Source organism: Colossoma macropomum, unplaced genomic scaffold, assembly GCF_904425465.1.
Source record: "Colossoma macropomum unplaced genomic scaffold, Colossoma_macropomum, whole genome shotgun sequence".
NCBI classification, from domain to species: Eukaryota; Metazoa; Chordata; class Actinopteri; order Characiformes; family Serrasalmidae; genus Colossoma; species Colossoma macropomum.
The window spans coordinates 6,133,636-6,145,676 of NW_023494797.1; the positions used below are offsets into that span (position 1 = coordinate 6,133,636).

A 12,041-nucleotide genomic window follows, 5' to 3' on the forward strand; every position below is an offset into this window, starting at 1 on the left:
TTATCTCACTATATTTTATATTTTATAATTTTGCTTGTTTCAAGCACTATTTCATAAAAGAGGCAAACTTATCTGCCAATATGATTAAATAATTTCACTTAATAAATCTAGTCAATATATCTAAATATTAGATATATTGACTAGAATTGATCCACTCATCAGCCCAGAGCCTCAGCTGACTTAAAAATGTGCATTCAGGGGACCCCATTCTTGTTTTTTGCTTGGGGCCCCAGAATCACTGAAGTAAGTTTCTCTATAATAAACCATTTCACATCAAAACACACTGAATGACTTTGTTTACGTCAACAATTGAATTATGCAGAATTTTGGAAAAGCTGGTAGAGTTCCCCTTTAAGTTATTACATTGGCCTCATAGATCTGTTTCTTTCACATGGTTTGAGTAAATAATTTCATACTACTAAAATGTTAACTTTAGTGTATGCATATATATGTTATACTACATTTGTCATCAAAAGAGTTATAAAAATTAGGTAAAAGCATTTAAAAGCAGCTAAAAGTATGCAAAAAACAGAATAAACATTTTTCGACCAGTCTTGCTGTGTTGCATTGTGCTTAAGAAGTAGACAGGCAGGTTTTAAAGACACCTGATATAAAACGGAAACTTTTTCACCGACAGTCCTTATTATATGCATGCAAACACTGTGTGGTATCACTGACGACTTCACACTGTATACACTCCTAAAAATAGAGGTTCTTAAATGGTTCTAGGTATAGAATCTTTACATTATCTATGGCATCTCCTCAAAGAACCCTTTTTTGGCACCTTTATTTTTAAGAGTGTAGGGACTGAACGTTGAAGAATAAAATCTGTACTTCTTGTCTTGTACAAACGGACTCTCACACACATAGAGAAAATGGGAGATTAAGGGTCTGTTAATGTTAATGGAGAACCGGAGAGAAAAGATCCTGCGTGACACGAGAGAATACATGCATAGTATTTAAAAAAACGGAATGGCCTTCAGGCAGCACTGAGAGGAGGTTGGTGGAAAGCAGTTCCTTTGAAAGGCCAAAACGTCCATTTTGCGCTTGCTGACATCAACAGCGCAGGCAGAGAGAGCTGAATATGAAAAGAACAAAATGCACCTCCTCTGCCAGGGTTTCTTTTTAGTGCTTGGAAAAAAAACGGAACCTACAGCACTGGGGAGGAAGCCACCTCCTCACCTGCAAAAACACTTAAGAGAAAGGTTAAAAAACTTTTCCAAAAAATTTAAAAGCACAGGAGAACATTCCCTAGAAGATTTGATGCTCAGAGCTCCGACTTCTCCGTTTTCTCTGTTAGAGGTTCTGTCTCGGAGGGGTCGTCCTGAGGGAACACGACGTAACACACCTTCTGCCCCAGATACGTCACACACTCTGAAACAAACACACACAGACACACATGCATTCACAGTGTGAGAATAGTGAGGAGGAATGACAATAAGTAACAAACATGGATCAGTGATGAACTGTGACTATTAGTGCAAGGACATCAGTTCAGGTTATAAATGTAAACAGAAACAATTAGGCTAATTTCTGCTGGCTGCCCTAAGGGATTTCGAGTAGCATTTTAAGCTAATGGTGGTGCAAGATACCATGGAGAAAAAAAAGTCTGATCAGAAAGCTTTAACTCTTTTCTTTCCAACCAAAACTTAACAATGAAATAAGCAATTTTACTATAATATATGCAGAGTTTGAGTACACTAGAGTTGCTTTACCAACTGCCCATAGACGTCTATTGATCTGTTTCTTTCACATGGTTTGAGTAAATAATTTCATACTACTAAAATGTTAACTTTAGTGTACAGATATATATATGTTATACTACATTTGTCATCAAAAGAGTTACAAAAATTAGGTAAAAGCATTTAAAAGCAGCTAAAAGTATGCAAAAACAGAATAAAAATTTTCGACCAGTCTTGCTGTGTTGCATTGTGCTTAAGAAGTAGACAGGCATGTTTTAAAGACACCTGATATAAAACAGAAACTTTTTCACTGACCAACTGCCCATAGACGTCTATTGTCAGTGTGTTTTGATTCAACATATTTTCTGCTCTTTTAGTAAGAACAGAGAAATGGGTCAAAATTATTGTCTGTGGTAACTGACTGTACAATACAGATGTCACAGATTAGAATGAAAAATGCTGGAGAATTCCTTTAAACCTTTCTGCCAAGGACAGAGTGACAGCTATTTCCAAACCCCCTCACCTACAATTAAAGCTATGGTATATACTTCTGCAATCTTCCTGTACTTATGACACTGACAGTATATAGCACAGTCATTTAGAGTGGTTTGATGTGAAATCTTCAGTACTCAGAGTGTGTATACAATATATATATATATATATATAGAGAGAGAGAGAGAGAGAGAGAGAGAGAGAGCAGGGGCGGCCAAACATTTGCATACAACTGTAGGCTTAAAGGTCAAGAGGAATAGGGAGGAGATAGGGAGGTGGTGGGGTGTGTAAACTGTGACAGAGAACAGGAAGGAGAGATGAAAATACACAGGATGTTAGCTAAGAGGGAGCAGAAGTTTCAGACATGGTCTTTCTCCCAAACTTCAATTATTTCTTAACTCATAACTCATTTCGTAAGTGCTGGGTCGCAGGAGTCTCACTCACCCACTGCGCTATAGATCCAACGTGGCTTCTGTGCCCAGTGCACTCCAATGAAGTAGATGGGCACCCCTGTGAGCATTATGACGAGGCCCATTCCACACACCACAGGCTCAGAGTACAGACTGAAGCCCAGCAACACCGCCCAAAACACCAGGTAACTGATGGGGACCAGCAAATTCACCTACACAGAAAGAGAAACAGAGAGAGAATGTATCGGTGCGCAACCCCTACTGGGAGGTATGCTTTTAAAAATTCCCCTCTGCACAGACACTGAAACAGAAATCTGTTAAAGCAGCCATTTCTAACAGTTGACTGTATAGGGGCCCATTTCACAAAAAAGCTGCAAAAACCACCCAATTTGATTTCATTGTTTCTGTGATGCCATGTAAACCAGCATATTTGCATATATCCACCTATTCAGTCTATAGCAGTTTAGCCCTGCCCATTCATGCTGAAGAAGCATTTCAGCCCAGTCTGAATTAGGCAGCCAGATTTTCTAGGTGAAAATAAGTTAAAACATCTGCTGCAGAGATACATATACAGACTTTTCTGTAAATGTTAGTGCATTTCTATTTATTTGCTGAGTTTAACATACTGGAACAGATAAAACTTCTACAATCTGTTTCCAAAGAAGTTGGGACGCTGTGCCAAATGTCAGTGAAAACAGAATGGACTGATGTGTAAATCATTTAAACCCTATATTTAATTGAAAAAAGTACAAAGACAACATATCAAATGTTGAAACTCAGAAATTTTTGTTTTTTTGAAAAATATATTCAAATTTTGAATTTGATGCCAGCAAAAAAGTTGGGACGGGCGCAACAAAAGACTTGGGTTAATTGGGAATAGGTCAGTGACATGACTGGCAATAAAAAGAGCATCCCAGAGAGGCTGATTCTTTCAGAAGTAAAGATGAGGAGGGTTTCACCACTCTGTGCAGGCAAATAGTGCAACAATTCAAGAATAATGTTTCTGAAAGTAACAAAGAACTTGGAGAGTCCATCACCTACAGTGCATAATATCATTAAAAGATTCAGAGAATCTGGAGAAATCTCTGCATGCAAGGGACAAGGCCAAAAACTAATATCGGCTGGCTTTGATCTTCTGACCCTCTGGCAGCACTGCTTTAAAAACATACATGATTCTGCAGTGGAAATCACTGCATGCGCTCAGGAACACCACTGTCTGTGAACACAGTTCGTCACTGCACCCACAAATACAAGTTAAAACTGTGCACATATTACAACAGCATGGCTCCATAGTAAAAGAGTCTGGGTGCTAAACAGGCCTGCCTGCAGTCCAGACCTGTCACCTTTTGAAAACATTTGCTGCATTATGAGATGGAAAATAAAACAAAGGAGACCTTGAACTGTTGAGCAGCTGAAATCCTATATCAAACAAGAACAAGAAAAATTTCACTTTCAAAACTACAGCAGTGTCTCCTCAGTTCCCAAACGCTTGCAGAGTGTTGTTAAAAGAAGAGGTGATGAAACAGTGGTAAACATGCCCCCATCCCAACTCATTAGAAACTTGTTGCTGGCATCAAATCCAAACTGGGCATATATTTTTTTAAACAAATGGTAAGTGGTGTAGGCTGCTGCCACCGATGGCCAGGTTTACCTTAATGGGTCTGACAAGTTTAGGTTTCTTCCAGCGATAGTACAGCAGCCCAGCGATGGTGACTCCATATGAGAGGTAGTTTATAAAAGACACATAGTTGATCAGGTTGTGAGTCTCACCAATACAGAGGATCACTATAGTCGCAGTACACTGAGAAAGAGGGGGAGAAGAGATAGTGAGAACGAAAGAGGGCACGAGAAAGTAGCCAGGATGAATACAATGCATACAGTACAGTGCGATAAATCAGCTCACAATTTAATTCAGTACTATGTTCACAATTAGATGTTCTCACAATATTTTGAACGAAATTTGAGGATGATGACTGTATCTCTGTCGATATGCAGTCTGCTGATGAGCTGGAGCTGGGAGTGTGTCATGACACTGAACATGCTGATGTGGATTAATTTGTCAGTGTTCAAACAATGCATGTACAATAGAATAGGTCGTACTGAAGCTCAGTGACTAACCCCTTGCATGGCCATGGGCCATTTTATTACATACCTTTATAGCTTAAGAATAGCAGAACCCATTTGCACCACAGTCCCTGTACTGAATAATAAGCCTTGTATGTAATAAGCCTGAGATTTTAAGGCACTAAACATGGCTCTGTCATAAGATGCCACATTTGCTACAAGTCAGTTCATGAAATTTCTGCCTTGCTAGATCTGCCCTGGTCAAATATAAGTGCTATTATTGTGAAATGGAACCATTTAGGAGCAACAAAAGCTTAGCCACGAAGACCACACTAACTCACAGAGCAGGGCTGTCAGTTGTTGTATCACTCACTACAGCATTCAAAAAACAACATCAGCACAAGGACTGTGCGCTGGGGATTTCCCAACTCAGAAAATATGCTAACGGTGTTACAAATGGGTGTTAATAATTTATCAAGTTAACAGCCCTAATTGTGTTGCAATGTGTAGCTACATCCGTTTCACTTACACATCTGATGCTTTCGTGCTTTGTGTTGTGTACTGTTGTGATATTTTTTGAGTATATCTTGTGGACAGCTGTGTTTTGATTGTGGTGTCATGCTAGAAGCATGTCATGGTGGAGCCTGGGTGTTTGATGTGTCTCTTACACAGACGAGAAGAGCTGGGATTGGTGTGCAGTTTTTCAGATGGATCATGGCCAGCAGGTAAGGCAGGTGACCCTCTCTCGCTCCAGAGAAACACAACCTGGGAAGCAGAGACGCTCACTTACTAATCAGATGTAACAGCACAATTACACCAGGCTTTTTGTGAATGCCCACGTGTGTCCTCACCTGGAGGAAGTGAACAGGTAGCCGTTAATCCCTCCAAAAGTGGACAGAGCCACAGAGATGGGCATCACCCAGGAGAACATCCCCAACAACTTCTCACCAAATGTCTGCAAATCAACAAACGTTAATGAACTCTGATCCAAGGATCCGCCTTATGTTTTCTTATTTCTCTTTCTAAAGATAAAACAAGCTTAGCCTTCTAAACAACCAGTCAGAGGTCACTTACCACAGCGACAGCATTGGACGCAAGCAGCTCTTCAGGGGTCATGGAAGAGAAGTATGCGATGTTGGTGAGGGTGTACACTAAAGTGACCAATGGAATGGAGATGTAGATTGCTCGTGGCAGATTCCTGCAGGCACACACACACACTAGTTACAGCTGCAGCCTTTTTCTTTAAGACTGTGTGTATATTTGCAGTTATGTGTAGTTGTGGATTTATACATGTAAGTCAGTCAGTTGTATGTGATTAAATCTGTAGATTAACTGCTCTCTTGCCTTTCTCACATGGAACAATGAATTTCATAATATAACAATTATCACTAAAGGTTGTTATAGTCTTATGAGGATACATCCTCATGTCCTTCAGGAGCAGTACACCTTTTTATGTAGTCCTGTGCAAAAGTCAGAGACCATACCTCATTTATTTAATACCTAGTGAAAATAGCCATTATGAAGTATAAGTTATTCATTTATCAACGTCAGGAAAATAGGCCAAGAACACAGAAGCTTCAGCAACTAAATAAAATATCAATTTTTTCCAGTATTTAGTGTGTCCACCCTTTGCCTTCATTACATCTTCCATTCTTTTCTCACAGTGGAATCAAGAGTAGAGACTGATTATCTCCTTTTTAGTACTGTTTATCTGATGGTAAAAAATTTGGTGGTCTATCAGGTTTTAGGATATTCTCTCTCTCTCTCTCTCTCTCTCTCTCTATATATATATATATATATATATAAATCATTTTTTGAACTTTTTCATGTTTTTCTTTTACTTTTCCCTTTCTTATGCAAATGGTTTATCATATCAAATTGCCTCAGAAATATTTCCTGAAAAATGAATAAATTGTACTGCCATTTTGACTGAAAATCAAATAAATGAAGGATGGTCTCTGGCTTTTCCCCAAGTGCTGTATCTTATTATCACTAAATAAACAAGTAACAAGAACTGGATATCTTACAAGGCAATTTCTCATTATGGCCTCAAGAATGGAGCCTAGTCTAGAGGTAAAATCCATTGTTGGATGAGGTGAAGTGGATGGCAGTTCTGGTGCTGGACGGGTCCATGATGTTCAACTCACTTGCGTGGCTCTACTACCTCCTCCGTGACATAATTCAGGAAGTTCCAGCCACTGAAGGCGAAAGAGGCCTGCAGGAAGGCCAGGGCGATCTGCCCCACCGATGGATCTCGAATAAACTCAAATGCTGTCTGTGGCTCCAGAGCATCGTAGTGCCCTACAAAGGGAGAGAGTGGAAGAAGTGAGGGGACTGCGTCCAGAGCATTTCATCAACATAGTATTTTATAAGCTGTTTTAAACTTTTGGTTGACATTATGATTTTGTTTTACTACAGTATCTTTTCTAATGGAGATGAAAAGGACATAAAAAGACACACATCAGCTCTCGCTGGAAGAAGGACTGGACAACTAGGTACAATTTTTCAAAATGATAAAAACATGAACAAGAAAGACAACTAAGACATTCAAAAACCATATAAAGTTACAAAAAGTATTCAACTTCATTTGTTTATCACTGTGTAACTTAGTGCAGCTTGTGTTTTCATATATACGTCTAGGTAACATTTTACTGTAGGGCAGTGTTCATAACACTATATGACACCTACATAAGCCCTTCATGAGAAGTGTCATTACACTCATTAGTGTCAACACTTTCTGGGGTTGCAAATGTTGGTATTTCATTTCATTTTCAATTTTGGCAGGATATTTGCGCAGATGTTTGGCAAGAAGAGGTTTGCATTTACATTTTATTGTTTTAATTATAATATCTTTTTTGCCGAATTTCCCGCCCCTATGTCTCCAACTTTCAGTGATAATGTTAGCTGCCATGTCTGTACTTTAACTTTCAATGATAGTGTTAGCACCCATGTCTCTGCTTTAACTTCTACTGATAGCGTAAGCTTTCTCATTCCCATGCCTCAAGATTTTCTGTTTTGTTCTGATGAATCCTCAATTACTCATGGACAGTCAGAGCTTACATTAACTTGGCCACCTGACATTGAGATAGTTAGCCTGCAAATGCGTGAATGATTAATTGCTTGTGTAAATGTGAAACATCCAAGAAACATTGGTGCATTACTGTGCAGGCAAAAACAATCTAGGGCAGTGGTTCTCAAGCTTGTCCACAGGGACCTATAGATGCTCCACATTTTTGCTCCAACCCAACTTGCAACACATAAGAATAGAGTAAAAATATGAACTATCTGGGGGTCCCTGAGGACTGGTTTGAGAACCACAGAAGAAGGCAAGGAGTAAAAGAGGTAAGAGCCTGAAAGCTACAAGTCCTTCCATGTTTAAGGACTCAAATCTATACTACTCTTAACTTTCTTGTGTTAATAATCAACTCTTGCTCTAGCCCTCTTTGGTTTATGTAATGCAGCCTGTTAGGGGCATTCCAGTCACTCCAGCGGTTATTTAAGGACTTGTTTAGAGCCTTGAACTCTGAGATAATCATTTCATGTAACGTGCAAGGCCCATTCAGTGTCTTTTCTATTCTCCGTCTTTGTCTCTCTCTCATTTGTTTGATTCTTTTCCCTGTCATTTTGGACAATACCCAAAAACTGGGGCTGAAAAAACCTGAGGAAACTGAGTGCAGTGACATGGACAAAATGTAGACTCAGAAACACCCAAAACTATCACTGCAGGACATCATAGACTCAGATTAAGTCTAGTATTGTAAAAAATAACCGATTTTCCGTCATGTCTGCTGACAGTAGATTTAGTACAGGACTACACTAGGACTAGGATTCTCAGTGATCTGAGATTTCACTTTAGGCATACAGGCTAAGAAAGCCTTGAACAATTATTAAATTATAACTTAATTAGTCAAATAGTCTCCTATGCATAGCTACAGTCTGGCTAAAAGTGTATTGTTTTGCACAGCTGCAGGAATAAAATGGATTCAAATGATAGCAATAAACATCTCTTTCTCTTTAGCATCATCCTTTTATGAAGATGTAAGACTGGCATGAATCATTTGAATACACAAGTATTTGTTATGTTGGTCTTTGCTTCTCTATTTAGTATTCTGAAGCTTTGTTTTTTTTTAAGCCACAAAAAATCTATTTAACCTAAATTAAATTTCATCAGCCAAGGCCTTTAACTAGCACAGTTATTGTTAATATATGGATTATAGTTAGTTCAGCTAAATGGAGATTATGCTTCCGTCACACATAATGAAAAAATAGAGTTGTGTTTCAAAACCCTGAAATTGAACTGAAGCATCGATTAAAATGGAAGTGTGCTGCCAGACAGACCACATAAAAAAAACTTCAAATACGGTTTGTTAAGGGTGATTTTAAGAACGAGTATTCGAGTACTCGTTCAGAAAAATTGTGTGTTTGAAGGTTGTATAGTGCTGTTTGGACCAGCTCTACAAAAATGTACTCTGTGGGTCATGGCTGTGTCGATCAGTTACGGTGTTCACAGAAATGAACAACATTGCAATGCTGGATGATGCCAGCAGGTGCCAGTAATGGTCAAATGTTGCCTGGAATGGCCAAAAGTAGGAATCTTTAGTACACCACATGCAGTTTCCGCTAAAAACTAATTTCTCAAATGAAAACGGCATTATTTTTAATCTAATCTCTATGTGCCACATCTGTAGCAGATCACATACTATAATAATTTGGAAGCTTCAGCATAATTCAAATGGAGTAAAACGCTAGAAAATCTCATCTTCTCTGTGTAGGACTGTGTGAACAGCGTAAACAACTCCATGAAGCGATGCACTCAGAGGAATCGAGGAGAGAGCTTTCAAAGCGAGGATACAGATGTGCACCCTATGAGGACAGCTTTTTAATATGCAACGTGTGGCGTAGATGTGTATTACAATTTCTCCAGCTTGTGTTGATTAGAAAAGGCTACCTGCCAAATTCACCACACTTTAACATCAGAAGCGCGCTCCTCTACAAACCAATCAGTGTCAAGTATAGGGAGACACAGCTTACGCAGGTAATGACAAGAGGACGCAGGAGCGTCACGTAAAGTTCTTTAGTGTGCTTACTAAATTCCAATGTGAAACCAAAACTACCTGGATCAAATTTACACAACGTAACAAAAACAAGAACCTTGCTTTGGACCTTGATCCAGCCTTTCAGGTGTGAAAACAGGCCAAAGTTTCTCTGACACTGAAACTGTTTTATGTGGGCAGGGCAAGAGATGTCAGCCTTGTGATTGGTAAGGTGAATTTGGGAGAAAATTCTGTAAACCACTGTCCAAAATGACAAAAAAGGAAACTTAAAGTATCTAAATAGGCCTACATTTAAATAAACTTGAATGAGAAGTACTGAGAACTGTTTTTGAATGGGAATAAACACAATTTAAACTTTAGCTTTAGAGTACACTTTTCTCAAGATCAGCTGTGTGTCCATTCTCGTAACTCGAGAGATCGCATGTGTGTAAGCAGGCACATATTCACACACAAATAAAGCCCAGAGGGAAGAGAGAAAATTCTTCTCAACGTTCTGAGGTCAGACTGTTGGTGTTTGACTTAGTGACTCAGTTGTGTGTGTGTGTGTGTGTGTGTGTGGTGCTCCCCCAACCCACTTGCACACTGCCAGCTCCTACTGAGACTGAAGGGAGACAAATTATTTTTAATTGTGTCATTTAAATGCCACTTTCAGATGACTCTGATGGCAAAATATAGCCTATGATTACAGGAGAAGGCTATAACTAAACTTATGGAAAAGTAAAAAAAGAAAATGTAATTGTCAGAATAGCATGGAACTTTACACACATCTCTAAAGAGGAGGAGAAAAGAGTATAACATATGCCACTCTGCCTTCTCTGTCATTTAAACTGAAAAACATTCTTTAGTGTAGCACATCTAAAAGTTTCAAATGAGGTGAATAAAGATTAATCATAGGAAAAAGTTAAAAACTTCCTGTCAACCAACTACTCTGTATGTCAAGAGTGAATGAGTTCAGTAAGGTCTTCTGTACTATAGACATAAAGGTTATGTACTATATCTAGAGTTAAGATATAGATATCAGAAGATAAGGTCAGCTGCTTTGTTGATATACAAGTACATACCTTTGCAAATTTGTACCAGGCCCACTACTATAATGAGAACGAGGGCAAGCAATTTGCCGATGGTGAAGAAATCTTGGATGCGTGTGGCCCAACGTACACTGGAGCAGTTCACCCACGTCAGCAGCACTAAGAAAGAGTGGAGCAGTGGGGTGGGGGCAAAGAAAGCAGAGAGAGAAATGAAAAGAGAGGGATTCATACATTAGTATGTTGACCTTTTCCAGCTCACACAAAAACTCAGGTTTGTTTTTACAACATGTTGAGACGTGGGGTCATACATATACATACATATGTTCCATCTGTATTATACGTATAGCACATAACTACCAGGGCCATTTCTTGATATAAACGGTTTTATGGCCCACAAAGCCAGTGCAATTTGTGTATTATTTATTTTATTTGTGCAGACATTTTAGTTGTTTTAAGTTTTGTTTCCTATGTATACAATTATTATTTTACTATGTAGGCCCCATACACATGGGGCAATGCCCCCTCAGTTGGAATATTGTGCACCTTCAGGTTTGTATTCTTATTTTGCCCTGCAAAGTAACCTACCTTTGCACTCAAAGGAATTACATGGATTTCCAAGCTGAGCAAGACATTTAAGTCAATACTGCCTGACTTGAGATATAGCTACCTGCCAATGTCCTCAATATGGCTCATTTTCCGTAAAAGCTATTTGAAGTTAACACTGTTGCCATAGTACCACTTTGTCGTGAGATTTTTTTTCTTCATCAGAGTTAATCACTTGCCACAGCTTGCTGTCTCAGGTGGTGGGCTAACTATCAAACATTAGTCACATATTATCATTATTCCTATTAGTACCCATTTTCTAAATCCATTCCTATCCCTAAGCTTCCTTGGTTTATTTCTTTGGGTGCAGGATCATTTTGCTGCTCCAGACAGTTTAGATAGCACTGTTTTACTCTGGTTTTCTTATAAAGCATGGATGCTCAATCCTGAATGTTAAATGCATCTGAATGTTAAAGCCAGGTGTGTTAGATCTAAACTCTCCAGGGAGGTAGCTCTCCAGGACCAGAATTGGGCACCTCTGGTATAAAGCATGCTATTTGTCCTGAAAATGTATGAAACATGAACACACACAGACCCTTTGACAGAGCCATGCTGGTTCTCAGGATTAAGCATTCAAATGCTATAATTCAGGAGTTCACAACTCCAGCCCTGGAGGGCCAGTGTCCAGCACAGTTTGGTGAATCCAATGCCCAAATTACCTCATTACTTAATACTCACCTAATTCAACTAATCTGTCAGTTGCCAAGT

At 39.0% G+C, this 12,041-nt stretch overlaps 1 protein-coding gene across 1 annotated transcript in view; it reads right to left on the bottom strand.

Moving 5' to 3' along the window:
• Window positions 1-752: 752 nt before the first annotated feature.
• Window positions 753-12,041, bottom strand: part of slc7a10a (solute carrier family 7 member 10a) — a 32,214-nt gene continuing 20,925 nt past the window's right edge. Inside the window, exons 4-11 of the mRNA XM_036584126.1 lie at window positions 10,764-10,889; window positions 6,796-6,949; window positions 5,723-5,846; window positions 5,500-5,603; window positions 5,317-5,413; window positions 4,236-4,385; window positions 2,619-2,796; window positions 753-1,374 (exon numbers count right to left, since the gene is read on the bottom strand). Of these exons, the coding sequence (XP_036440019.1) occupies window positions 1,268-1,374; window positions 2,619-2,796; window positions 4,236-4,385; window positions 5,317-5,413; window positions 5,500-5,603; window positions 5,723-5,846; window positions 6,796-6,949; window positions 10,764-10,889 (1,040 nt within the window). The 3' untranslated portion in view covers window positions 753-1,267. The remainder of the gene's footprint in view (window positions 1,375-2,618; window positions 2,797-4,235; window positions 4,386-5,316; window positions 5,414-5,499; window positions 5,604-5,722; window positions 5,847-6,795; window positions 6,950-10,763; window positions 10,890-12,041) is intronic.